This window comes from Patiria miniata, unplaced genomic scaffold (genome assembly GCF_015706575.1).
Source record: "Patiria miniata isolate m_02_andy unplaced genomic scaffold, ASM1570657v1 HiC_scaffold_7, whole genome shotgun sequence".
In the NCBI taxonomy this organism is placed as follows: domain Eukaryota; kingdom Metazoa; phylum Echinodermata; class Asteroidea; order Valvatida; family Asterinidae; genus Patiria; species Patiria miniata.
Window position 1 is genome coordinate 13,392,821 of NW_024037074.1, and position 13,931 is coordinate 13,406,751.

The 13,931-nt window shown below is 39.2% G+C and overlaps 1 protein-coding gene across 3 annotated transcripts in view; it reads left to right on the forward strand.

Annotated features, from left to right (window-relative positions):
- Window positions 1-8,025, forward strand: part of LOC119745401 (probable C-mannosyltransferase DPY19L3) — a 33,973-nt gene extending 25,948 nt beyond the window's left edge. For all 3 annotated transcript variants that reach the window (XM_038221722.1, XM_038221723.1, XM_038221724.1), the window contains exons 5-17: window positions 87-232; window positions 779-902; window positions 1,402-1,536; window positions 1,993-2,124; window positions 2,431-2,535; window positions 2,736-2,809; window positions 3,065-3,223; window positions 3,569-3,839; window positions 4,490-4,546; window positions 4,935-5,017; window positions 5,400-5,532; window positions 6,103-6,261; window positions 6,454-8,025. In XM_038221722.1, the coding sequence (XP_038077650.1) occupies window positions 87-232; window positions 779-902; window positions 1,402-1,536; window positions 1,993-2,124; window positions 2,431-2,535; window positions 2,736-2,809; window positions 3,065-3,223; window positions 3,569-3,839; window positions 4,490-4,546; window positions 4,935-5,017; window positions 5,400-5,532; window positions 6,103-6,261; window positions 6,454-6,609 (1,734 nt within the window). In that variant the 3' untranslated portion in view covers window positions 6,610-8,025. The remainder of the gene's footprint in view (window positions 1-86; window positions 233-778; window positions 903-1,401; window positions 1,537-1,992; window positions 2,125-2,430; window positions 2,536-2,735; window positions 2,810-3,064; window positions 3,224-3,568; window positions 3,840-4,489; window positions 4,547-4,934; window positions 5,018-5,399; window positions 5,533-6,102; window positions 6,262-6,453) is intronic.
- Window positions 8,026-13,931: the final 5,906 nt, after the last annotated feature.

Genomic DNA, 13,931 nt, shown 5'->3' on the forward strand with positions numbered 1-13,931 from the left:
AATTTTCTGCTTACTATAAAGCAACTACATGTAAATGGAACAATCATATCACTGTCATGATTTCTACCTCGCTTATCTTTCTACAGAAGTCCTACCCACCGATCTTCTTCTACATCTATTCCGTCTTTGCCTTACATGGCCTGTACCTGGTAGCACTCTACTGCACAGCATGGATGCTGAGTGGATCCTGGTTGGCGGGGGTACTGGCGTCTGCTTTCTATGTATTCAACAAGTAAGGATGAGAGATCAATCGTTAAATGCTGAAGGATGTGATCTGTTATTTCACCTTAAATTCCTTTTTATGTGAGGAACCTTCCTTAATGCCAAAATCGTCCTCTGCGGAGGAATCTAATGTCTTATTCTTTGAAGCTTTCAAGGGAAATTTAATTCTCTCTTTAGTGGCTGGGCTGAACTTTCTTAAATCCTTAATTCTCTTCGAAAGAATGCTTTTCTCGCAGTTCACGTGAATAGCTTATGACTTGACTTGAGTCTTACAATTTCCTTGTGATTGCCTTGTGATGACTTAAGATGACTTATGATGACTTATGATGTCTTGTGATGACTTTGGTGACTTATGATGACATGGTGACTTACGATTTCCTTGTGATTGCCTTGTGATGACTTATGATGACTTACGATGACTTATGATGACTTATGATGACATGGTGACTTATGATGACTTGTGATGCCCTGACTACAAGACTGCAACTTTGCTTTCGCGATAACTTTGTGGAAGACTTTCAAGTTTTTGGTTGTTGGCATTATCCTCTTTTCACAGGGAAGATACAACCAGAGTAGATTACACCATTCCACTGAGGGAGAGTTTTGCCTTACCCATGCTGTTCACTCAGATGGCCTTCATTACCTACTACCTCCGACCAAACATCACCGTCATACGACAGGTGGGTTTGACATTCTAATTAAGTTATCTCATTTTCAAATCTGTCAAATTGAAGATAAATGCCGGCACGATGAGTCATTTTGGATCAGAACAGACTAATACTTACAAGCCCTCAAAACTTTGTCAGCACAGGCATGACAGAAACTTGTTAGAAATTAAGTGTAACCTTCAAAAATGGGACACCGGCCAAAAGTTCATATCCCCAGCCCCCACCCGAACCCCCTAACCCCTCCATTGCCCACCTATAACACTCTACTATGCCCAGCCCTTACCGCTCATGCCCCCCCCTGCCCCCCCCCCCCCCCCAAAAAAGGAGAAAACACACAGAGAAGAGAAATATCCAGGGTGTATTCTATTGTAGTGCCTGGAAAGTTCACAATTTCATTAGTGAAACAGTTTCTGTAAAACTAACTGAGTTACCTGAGTTTTTCCCCAATTTCTTTAGATTACTTATAAATTATTGATAGGAATATATTTGTTTGTTTTTGGTTGTTTTGCAGAGAGTCAGCCTGGCCTTCATCCTCCTGAGCTCATTTCTCTTTGTCCTGTTCTGGCAGTTTGCCCAGTTTGTGTTCCTGCTTCAGGCCATGGCGTTGTACGGATCAGCAAGCCTTCAAATGGTTCCAACTCACAAGGTAAGGCCACTCTGTGGTCTTTGATTTTGATTGGTCAGTGGTAAATGGTCAAGTTGCTCGTTGGTTGACCAAGTAATAACTGATTGGTTTTGCCGTCTTGGATTTTATCCTGCAAGGATCCAAAACTTAATAATAAACTTGGGGCGCTAATCATCCTAACTCGCAGCGGGAGCTGAATTGCAAAGAACGCAGTTACAACGTGGTTGAGCCGAAGGCAGTTAAGGCACCTTAGGCTTATATGACCCAACTTGGAGGGTTAATTGATCTTGTATTTATTGTAATCAGCTGATTCAGATTTGGAAGATTTCATTGATTCATTGCAGAGTGAGGAAGCTCTTGATTTACATCATCATTACATTATTAATTGATTACTTCCTTCAAATTGATTGCTCGATTCCTACTATCCCCTCTGCCCCTATGACCCAAATTAATCATTTCCTCATTACCTTCCTCAAGGTTGTCCGCTTGCTCCTCCTTCAAGCAATCTCCATCCTGGCCGTCTGCCTCCTCCAGTTCTTCAACAAGATGCTCCTGGGTTCCCTCGTCTTCAGTTTCATCGCTGCGGCTCTCTTGGATCTTCAATTACAGGTAAATCGATATCCTTAAAAACCAGGACGGATATTTGTCTCCACCGGGTATGTAATCGAGTCTATCACAAGTCCCTGCAAGTCCATCACAAGTCCTCCTGTCCCAATTCAACTCACAAGCTATTCAAATGAGCTTTGACAAAGGCATTCCTTTGTTATTGTTCATCCACTGTTATTTACGACTGGCTTTTTGATGGACTTGACTACATCCCTGCTCTGTACCAATAATTACTTATTATAATAAGAAACTGAATGTGTGTACAAATTAATTTAGAATAATTATCTTTCATTCTTTATTTGTTTACAGGGAAATCGTCCTTCTCCAGGTGGGATTCTAACCCGATTCATCAAGCTGCTGGTCCATGTGGTGCTGGTTCTATTCCTGATGGTGCTCATCAACATGTCCATAAAGGTAACAACATCATTACAAGATTCAAAACCTAATACCTTATAAATATTCAGGACTTTCATTTTTCTTTCGCCAGAATCATTCTCATTGAGTGATTTCTGGCAAACCGAAGAGAAGTCTTCGAGAAATGGAAATTGATAATGCAGATCAGCTTTATCTTAATAACATATTTTTATACATTTTGTATTTTTTTGTTATCACAGTTTGCCATTGGCCTGGAGGCTGATCAGCATATTTTCAAATTCCTGACGGCCAAGTTTGGAATTGCTAACATAAGGTATGCAAGGGTCTTATTCTCAGATATACACAAGAAATGCTGCATTTTTTTAATTGTAAAATCTAAAACAAATTTGTAGAAATACAGAAATTTATTGAAAATGAAATTTGTCAGTGAGGAATACTTGTTTGAGATGTTGGAAAATATGCAAGTTTCAAATTGAGAATTTTTTTATAAATGTTAAAAATGATTCGTTCTTAGTAATTTGTACAAAGCATTTATGCAGGTTGGTTTTAATGGTGGTCTTTTCTCCAGGGATTTTGACGCCCTCATGTACCAGTGCAATGGAGCTTTTGGCTTCCTGCCCATTGACACCATATGGCGGCTGAATTGGAGACTAGTCTTTCCCCTCTACAGCGTTGTAATAGTGGGATTGTTGGCAGCGTTAGCCACAGCAGTGTATCAAAACTGGAGGTAAGTAGTTTTATAGAAATATAAATTTCATTCAATTTTATCAGTATTTTTTTCTGTCAAATTTTGCTTGAAAATGAGTAAATGTGCAGATTTGTTTTCTCGTTTTGAAAGTTCATGGGCTGACAAAGGCAAAATAGAAACCAAAAAAAATTCATGTCTTTCAATTTATTTTATAAAAAGAATCATTTTTTTAATTAAAATTATTTTTGGTGAGCGATGGTAGTTAGATAGTAAAAGAAAATGGAAAAGTTGTCTTGAGTATCTGTAAAAATAAATAAATTGCCAAATAATTTGTGTAAATGCTTACCAGAAACTGTTGACTGTTTTTTTTTTCTCAAACCACAGCAATCAAGCTGCTCTAGCCAGGGCCAAGAAAGATGACGACGCCACTCCCCCGCCCCCAGATGCCTCAGACTCCGCCCACCTCCTCAGCGAGCGTCCTGAGCTGGCTTATCTAGCCATTCAGTCTGTCTTCTTGGCTTGTCTAGCCGTAGCCATACAGCGGCTCAAGTACCTGTGGCTGCCCCACGTCTGCGTGCTTGCTGCGTTTGGCATCTGCGATTATCGGACATGGAGGGCGCTTTTGACGCGGCTGGGATTCAAGTCCGAAACCGGGGTGAGAAATGGTTCTTAAAAATGTTGGAACCATCGATGGAAACTTTCATCTCTCGTAGGTGGACCTAAAGGGCTACCCTGTTGATTTCTGACTGTCTGAGTCACTCACTGACTGACTTACTGAGTCACTGAGTATGTCCTAAACTGAGATTTTTAGTTCCAGCTTGACGGGCCAAGCCTACACTTGGTTTTTATTAACCCTAACCTTCCCAAATGCTCCAAAATCGTTCTTGCAAAATGGAGGATTTTGCAGGATTGAGGATATAAGGCAAAAATGTGTGGCTGATTTTGCAGTGTGGCAATGTCTTGGGCCGGACCTTGTGTTGTTTATGCTCAGCCGTGCATAAATATAATCCAAGATTATACTTGAAATCCTCCGCACTGCTCCAGGATGTCACTGGCTCTGCCTCAACATATTGACAGTGATTGCCGGCGAATTTTGCTGAATTGAGGCAGTGGTCACCCCTCCTAGGACCACATTCAAGAAATAACGCAGGATTTGCAGGGTTGAGGCTATATGCAATTTTTACATGGAGGCAGTTGGAGGATTTTGCAGGATTGAGGTTGCATCCTAGCAATAATTCCTAGGGAGTTAGGGTTAATTTCTGGTATCCAAACACTTAACTTAAAATTCACTCAATTCTTTAACAGGTACAGATTGCTCGACATGTCGCCACGCTTATCGTGCTCGCTGTGTTTCTGACCATTGTGAGTATCAGTTGTACACTTTGTGGAATTTGAACGAAGAAACAAAAATCAAGACATTTTAGAAGAATACTTGATATTTAAAATGCATGATCAAATATTAAACTAAGGTGTAAATCAATATGATTACATTCCGAAGTTGAAATTGTCAAAACTGTAGCCATGAAAATGAATTAAGCTGCTGCAAACTGCTTACTGAATGGATTGACCTGTAATATACAAAATAAAAATGTTAGAGTGGCCTGATATTTCATTCTTAGCAAGACTTCTTCTTCTGCCTCTGAAGAAGTCCATTTAGATTGTTTGAGAGCTTTGTTTCTTGATTGCATACTCAGTTCTTATACCAGTTGTCTTGATTTCAATTGTGATATTTTTCTGTCTCTCATGGCAGTCCTTACCTCGAGTGTACGCTGAACTTGAGGAGCTGCGCGAGTTCTATGATCCTGACACTGTGGAGCTGATGAACTGGATCAGGTAGGCGGGATGCTAATATTTTTCGTTATTTACTCTGAGAAATTGAATTTTGTTTCATGGTCTGTAAATTAATTTCCTGGGCAGATTTTTGAGTTTGTCCCAGATCTAAAAGCTCTTAAATATGATTGAGGAAAACTGATTTGCAAAAGAGGTCCAACTACATTTTGTTTTTAAGACATTTGATATACTGGATCAGATAGGCAAAAAAGTTGTCTCTGTGACTCTGGGCAATTTTGTTAGCGATAGTTGAGTTGCCCCTAGATTTCATCAGTTGTGAAATATGATTTTAGGACAACCCACCTTCAAATTTATGAAAGAGATGAAAGTTGATTTTAGTTGACGACATTTGTTTGTCTTGGTCCGTCTCTCTTGATACTTGCAGGGAGCAGACCCCCAAGGCTGCTGTGTTCAGTGGTAGCATGCAGCTCCTCGCTGGTGTCAAGTTGTGCACGGGGCGTAAGCTGACCAACCATCCACATTACGAGGACAAGGAACTCAGAGAGAGGACGTTGCAGGTGAGATGTCGCTAGATTAGAAGGTCTTAGGGTGATCACCTTGCCTTGAAGTGCACGTACTGTGGTTCGAAACCTGTTTAGGAAGGTCAAAGCCTTCCCCAGCAAGTACATTGGTGGAAATCCTGTTTGGGAAAGGCAAAGTTGTTTAAGGAGCGACCCCCTTGCCGTCTAGTAAATTCACTGTGGTTCGAATCCTGTTTTTGAGGGTCAAGTTGGTCTGGAGATGATCCCTCTAGCTTCCCTGGCGAGCACTCTGGTTTGAATCCAGCAGTTTGGTTTGAATTAATGAGGTGGGTTCAAATCCTGTGAAGGTTAAAGTGCCCAGGATGATCCCCTTGCCTTTCTTCTAAAATACCCAAGTTCAAACCCTTTCAAGGAGGCACTTTTGAAATGCATTTTGATGTTGTGGATTTGAATCCCACTGCTGCCACCATTTTTATGAGCTTAGGTGGTATGCACATATTTACACTGTGACTATGATAAACCCAACATTTTTTGTTTTCAATGTCTGGTGTGGGGTTGATTGGGCCAGATCAGACAGATCACAAACATTTCTCATTTTTTCCTCAGCTGTATCAGTATTACGGACGGCAGCCACCCAACGAGGTCTACGACATTCACAAAGCCATGGGCACCGACTATATCATCCTAGAAGACAGTATTTGCTATGCTAGAGCTGCGGCTCCGGGATGTAGGTTACCAGACCTGATCGACATCACCAATGGGCATGTAAGTAAGAGGGCGGGGCAGTATAACAAAGGGGACGGGGGGGGGAGGTAGTAGAAAAAAAAAATCCATGGCCAATTTCACACTAACTTTTTCAGTTAACTGTAAAGCAGAAAATTGCAAAAGATTGTGTATCGGACAGTTTTCAATGAAATTTTAAGTTAAAATTAAAACATTAATTTTTTTTTCTGTCAGGTTTACAACGGCGCCAAAGCAGAGGAGTTGAAACTCTTAGTAGAAGCAAAAGTGGGAAGGTTCTGTGACATCATCAAGCGTCAAACGCCGGAGTATATGCGATATTTTCACCTCATATTCCACAACAAAACGTTCCGTGTTTACAAAGTGTTATGACAGCTCAAAATGTCTTAACCAGTTCGCGCCGGGATCATTTTGACAAGAATGAAACGAGGCGCGGGATTAATTTTCACTTGACCTTAAGCCAGGCCGGTTGAAGCCATCTACCTCGGGCAGCACACTCTTATTTCCAGCCTCGCTCGCTGCGAGTGGATTGCTGACAGATATTCCGGCCTAGCTCCCTGTGTGTTTATCCGTCATCCGTTTTGAATACCGCAAAACCTTTGCGTGTATATAATTCATCCAGCGCGAACTGGTTAAATGTCCGGGTTTTTTGTGGAGATTTTATGGGTCGTGTGTTTCTGAGTAGTGGTTCTTACATTGAGGTGCAATTTTGAGAGGATGTTTGTTCTTTAATAGTATGTGTTGATGTTTTGTAATGTTTTGCAAAGATGAGGTTCAAAGAAATTGGGAAGAGTGCTTGAAATTTGTAACTTGAAATATGCGTCAAAGTGTTGCATACATTTTATGAGAGAAATTGATCAGTGTTTATTTGTTTTTGTATCGCCTTAAAAGTTTGGTTGAAAAGGTTGCACATCTGTGTTCAATTTCCATAAACAAAAAACAAGTATTATAACATGTGTTGTTTATATTATTAAAGGTGTATATATATATTTCAGAAATTTGACGCAAGGTTGTAAACTTTTAGTCATTTTATCAAAATTTATTGGTGAATTGCGTGCCATAAATTTATTATAGTTCTTTGTACAAATGTATCAAATTTATGCTGGTTGAGATTTTTGCTAGTTCCAAGTGTTGATGACAGTAGTCAGTGTACTTAAGTTTTTTTTTTTTAAAGTCTTGAAATTATGCGGAGTTCCAATATTTGCTTTTGTGATAAAAGTGGACCAAAAAGTGTGCTGCATGGCAATTTTTTCCATTTTACACGATTTTTCTATTGGTGAAAAATGATGATTGAATTTTTAAGGGGGTTTGGTCAAATGAACTTATATTAGAAAGTTCAGTATTTAAGTTTTGTTATTGACTGATAGTTGTTTTCGTAGAAGTTCGAATAATTTAAAAATACTTCATTGCTTTTATAGAATGACATTTTAAGTGCCAATTTCCATGCAGATTTTAAACTCCTTGCTATGTTAACACAGTATCAGCTCAAGCAATTACATCGTTAAGTTTCATCTAAGTAAGGCAGGTAATTCCATACTCAAAAAAAGTTTCAAGCATTTGTTGCAAGCGTCAGTGTTGGATATTTAAGTATCAAGAAAGATTCATAGAAAAAATTGATAATTTTATTATTCCTGTTATAAAATATGCCAGATTATATTCTGTGTCTGTAGAGTTTGTGACATTTGAACAGGGTTTCAGCTATTGTATTCATCCATCTTACTGATAGGTCAATCTCGAATGGAATAAAACAGGTTTTGAACTGTTTGCTGTACACGTTTTGAAGCAAAAGTTGTTTTTGTCTCCATTTTTATTCTTTTATTTGGTTTCAGATCAGAACAACTTGAGAGTCTGCAATGATTATTGCAAGATTAATGTTGTAGACATGTTTTTATGCCATATCCATAAATCTCAAGCAATTCTAAGCCCCCCCCCCAAAAAAATGGTCAATTTCTTTTCTGGATTCTGAAAAACAAAATCTGAAATGAGGTTCAAAGAGGAATGCTTTTTTTGGCAAGAATCGTAGCTGATTTTTTTTAGACAATTTGTGGTGAATATTGGGGAATATGTTCAAGGAATCTTGAAACATATTTGGTGCAATTTTTATATTTGTAGATGTCAAGGGTTTTTTTTGTTTTATAAAATTTATATTTGCCAAATAGCCATTTTGAAATGAACTTCCAACATTTCAAATTAAGGAAAATATTAAATTTACTGGTTGACACTTTGGGGTACAAACATTGATTTAAAAAAGAGTAGGCCTACATTTTTGAAATCCCGCCAAGAACTTTAAAAAACCTTTTTAGATTAGGAGTGTACCAAATGGTGTTTGGGGGTGATTAAATGTTGATTTTTCCACTTAAAATTAAACGCGACATTAAATTTAATCCTATTGAAATAATTAAACAGGAAAAAACTTCCCTAATCTCAATGAATATTCAAGGCTGCTTTCCTTCGAAACAAAACGAGCTGTTTTCTTGCTTTTTTTACCAAAAATGTTTTAAAAGATAGAAAAAGATTCGGAGCCCATCTGCTTCTATTTTGAGTTTGAGGTATAGACCAATGAGCGAAGAGAAATACCCCAAAAATCTGCATAAAAAAGCTCCCGAAAAAAGTACATTCCAGTCGCTACATCCTATATTTACGCAGAGCGTATTGAAATATACTTCTGTTAGCATAATATTGTTTGGGGACCCGCCGTGATAATAGGCAGAGCGCCCCCTTGGAATTTCAGCCTGCCATGAAAGCGGGTCCGCACGTGTGTGTTTTCGCATTCGTTTCTTCGCGGGTTCCAAAATGGAGGAGTTTCGTCGAGGTCAAACGTTCTCATTTGTCCAAGTAAGTTGTCCTTTTTTTTTTAACTAAAACGTTACAGGTTATCTCTCAAAGATAATGTCGAAGTCTAGTGTTTGCACTGTGGGTACTTTTGAGTAAATAATAGTGGAGAAATTTGTTCGCATGTGAGAGAAAAATGGTGAACTTTTTGAGCCTGGCCGCGCCGGTGAGAAATGTCAACTCGGCCAGCTTTCTGTAGCTGAGGTGGGCGTGGTTCGGTAAAGCAAAACAAATTAGGGGTTTTAGCCGGACCTTTAATATATCGTACAAACTGACAAATATGAACCGAACGTGGTATTTTCGAACGAAAGGAAAGAATGTTGCAACCTGACGCTGCATTTTTCTTCATATGTCATGTAAATGAAGTTCAGTCACTACAAAAATGATTAAGACATAGACCCGTGAACGTGGCGTTTATTACAACGCAACACGCTCTCCTCGCATAAATACAAGCGAAATCATTATATCTTTTGATCCGCTACATATAACCACGTATAATTTTGCCAATATATAGGTAAATCACTTACTTGTTTGGCTTCCTGTGAATTTACACGAGTGTTGGATCTGTCATTGTCAAGAAATTCGAAGTAAAATATGGCATAACTTTGTCACAAGGGGGGGGGGGGAGATAAATTGTTGTATGTTCATTAAGGTGAGGTTATCTTTTTTTGCAGCTGTGAACATGCACAAGACCCCCAGATTGCTGACGGGGGGAAGGAAAGACTTTCAGATGATCATGCTGCCACCAGATGAACACCTTTCCTTTCTAATTCAAGGCTCTGGATGATTGTTTTTTAAAGGTAAGTGATTTCGAGATATCCTACAGAATCAACCGATAGCACGTACAGATTGACCACTTTCGCCAACAACGTCACCACTCTTATTTCAAAACTTTATCAATTATTTAATATAGAGCGTACAAAGAATCATTGGATTTGTTTTCCACTATTAATAGTTAAAGGGAATATACAACATTTGCAAACATCAAAAATAAAACTTCCAAGTTTTTACGAAATACCTTACTTGGATGTTGGTAAATGACAGTCTAAAAGCATCCTGTAAAATTGTGGCACCTGGTGTGAAGTCATTCTCAAGAAAATGGTACTTTTGTATACATTTCCAGCAGTGGTCGGCCAACCACTGTTGGAAAAACCTAACTATTTTTCAACTACTGCTCCAAATTTACCGGTTTTTTTTCAGTCCAAATTTTGTTTGCTATTTGTTACATGTTCATGAATGGGTGCAGGCCAGCTAGACTAGTTCCCTTACCTTACAATTTTCCGGCATCTCTAAGTTGATCCATTTCATTTTAGTGGAGTCAGGGAACCAGATTACTTGAACATTTTCATTTTTCTTGATTTTTCCAGCATTCCCGAACACAAAACTTCAAACATGTCAGTGCAACAATATTTGATCTATTAAACTAACCCCTCCAATAGTTCATTTCTGAAAATTACAGCAAAAGCCAATGATGTACACAAGTAGTGCGCAATAGTGCCTAATTTTTTTTCTCATAAATATTGAACTGTAGACCAAAACAGCTATTTCAAAGGGTGCAAGTTTACTTTGGGAAAGAAACTCATGTTTGAGAACCACTTTTTCTCTGAACAGTGTTATTGTAAACAAACAAAAAAACCCATTTCTTTTAAATAGAATACCTTCCTTCATGCACGACAAGAATGCTTGGTGCATATGGCTCTGATCATTGTTTGTAGCCGAATATGAAGATTTTTTCTTGAAAAACCTTAAAGTTATGAACTTATTCCTATTCTTGTTGTTGAAAAGAAAATCCATTGAATAACTCAAAACACTGCTTAAACTAAACAATTTGAGCCAATTTTCGTGAGGTTTGTCTTATCGAGATCCCACTGTATCAAAATTTTGCATACTTCAAAGCAAGATTATTTTTTTTATTTCGTTGGTACCTCGCTTTGATTTTGCACGTGTGTCGTGAACCGTTTATCTTCCGATACTGAATAGTTGAACCTGATCTGTGCGCGCAGTTGAAATAGCAAAAAGGCATATCGTGCCCTCTCCTAGTTGCCCAAAGTCAGTTTTGATGGCTGTTATAAAACACAATTTTAGAATACAAAAAAATGGAAAAAAAAATTTGGAAACAGCTGTTATACTATAAATGTCCTATACCTGTTCTTCTACCTTTTTTTTTTTTTTTTTTTTTAACTCCTTAGCATGATTTACTAGGAACTATACCCCCTAACCCATCCTGGCAAATTCCAACACCATAACGGAAAACTGCACACTCATATTTTGGACATTGTTTCTGGAGGTGTGCCAACCCAATGCAAAAGACTGTCAGTTTAGGGGTACTTTACCCATCCTGACAGATTCCAACAAAACATGCTGTTGGGGTTTTGATTGGTTGAGTTCTATTAGGGTTAATGGATAGAAGGCATTTGGAAATAATCCCTTCTATTTCTGTATATTAACCCTCCTATGCAAAAATACATTCTGTGCCAAGTTGTCCTTGCAGTCTAAATCAATCAAGTGACTGTTTTCAATTGTTAACAGCTCCCAGCCTACATAAAGCAGGATTGACTGGCTGGGACTGTTTAAGTTACTTGAAATCTACATTCATTTGTATGAATTAACTCCGGGTGAGAGATAAAGCAGCGTTGACCACAACTTGCCTGCTTTGTCTGTTGACCCAGTTTGACTACAGAAACACAGTGCTTGCTTGACGTATGATCTGACTGCTTTTGACTAGCCCTTGTTGGATGTATAGCAGGGGAAGTGGAAGTAAATTTTGACTGCGACTGTTTTAGCAGGAGGGTTCAATGTACAAGCTAACATTAAGCATGTCAAAAGTGGGGTCACAATTTCCTGGAGCAACTCGTGTGGCATACAAACACGCCTACTTCAGGGCATCATAAAATGGGGGTGATATTGTAAAGACTAAAAAAAATTTATAATTTTAATATTTTTATTCTTTCATCTGTCAATAAATGTATCATTTTGTTATTAATATATTGAAAATAAAGTTGAAAAAAAAAAGGTTCCCTTTCCCCTTTTTCCACCTGCCGTGGCAGACATAGCAATTTTGGACCCATATATTGCAGAGCAGAATCCAAATATATCAACAGTTTAGTCAAATGCACAACTTAAAAAAAAAGTTGACATGCCTGCTAAGATTCTGTCAGATCGAACTTCCAGTTTGTACCCCTTATCCCAAACTCACCTTCATTCCTTCAAACTCAACCATGTTTTCCTTTTGTTTTTGTTTATTTCATCAGAATGCCAAAGAAGACAGAAGCAAGCAAGCAAGCAAGCAAGTGGTCAGCGAGATGTGTTCACTAAGGTAGGACTGACCCTTTGTTTCAGCCGTTAGCGCTCAAATTGAGCCAGTGAACACCCAAGACCCAGGAACTCAAGACCCAAGTACAGTTTGCAAGTGGAGTCGTTCGTTGGATTGTACAGAGTGAGTCAGACACCTTTACTTTGTATTCTTTTAATCCAAGCAAACTTGAATCTTCCATGCTAAATTGGTCAATCTCACAGCAACAGCAGTGCGGTGTTATGGATGTTACAAATTGCGCAGCTTGAATTAAATGCAGATATCTTGTCTGCTTTCCACTATATCAGTGCTGCAATTCAAAAGTCTTGCCCAATAATCATCTTGTATCATTATATTTGTATTCTGTTCATTTGGTTGGTCAAGTTTGCTTGGTTCATGTGTTTGTGATGTGCGGGTCGGTGGTGGTAGGTGTCGTGATTGTGCAGGGTGGTGGTTTCTCCGCAGGTCATCGGCTCAAATTGAGCACGTCTCATCGGCTCAAATTGAGCAAACGTCGCAGGAAGACAGGGCTAAGGGATCTGCTATATCCTGATGTCCTCGAGGATCATCCTAATACAAGACCAGCAGGACGATGGGATCTTCTATATCCCTACGTCCATCTGGGGGCGGATCTTGGGTGGCAGTCATAGGGGGTTTTACATCAGCTCCCTGGGGAGCAAATGTGAATTTGATTGAAGTTGGGACACTTTACTCCTTGGTGGAGATAAAACAAAGTGCCATGGGTTGGCATAGACACAACTTCCTTCACAGTTTTATCTTGAAAAATCATCACTTGTCTTTAAGCCAGCTATAAAGTTTCGTCAGCGAAACCTACTCCTTGGCGGAGATAAAACAAGGTGCCATGGATTGGCATAGACACAACTTCCCTCACAGCTTGAAAAATCATCATTGGTCTTTGGGCCAGCTGTGCTGTTTTGTCAGCTCATAATAAATATAAAAAATTTTTACTCCTGAATGGAGAGGAGCAAAGAGGAAAATTTACAAGCATAAAATACTGGGTATAAGTTACGTAAGGAAACTTGCCCCTGGATCCGTCCCTGCTGCAAGGCTCTACTAAACTTCAAATTATCTTGTGCACTGCCTTTAGGGCATAAACCCATACTCCCGCCTATGAAGCACATCATTGATGTCTACCCCATCTACAAATCGCCACATGGACTCCTGGAGCTGGATAAAGACACCATCAGCTGGTTGAATTTGAATGAATACTTCCATAGGGATTTTTTAAAAATAAATATTGATCACCAATAAGTGAAATGAACAGTTTCACTTCATAAATAGGGTTTTTTCTCTTAGTTCAGGGGATCTGCTATATCCTTCTGAAAACTTATTAAGGCTATGGGATCTCCTATATCCCTATGCCGTTAGGGCTTAGGGAGGTGCGGCGGTTTCGATTGCTAATTGGGGTCTGACTGGGTGCTCCAATTGAGGTGCGGCGAAAATCCAGCACAGATTCAAGGGGCGAGTTGCGTCCGCGTGGCAGGTCCGCCTTCCACGTGGGGCGTGGGTCCTACGCAGCGGCCTGGAAACCCTAGGATGCCGTGCCATA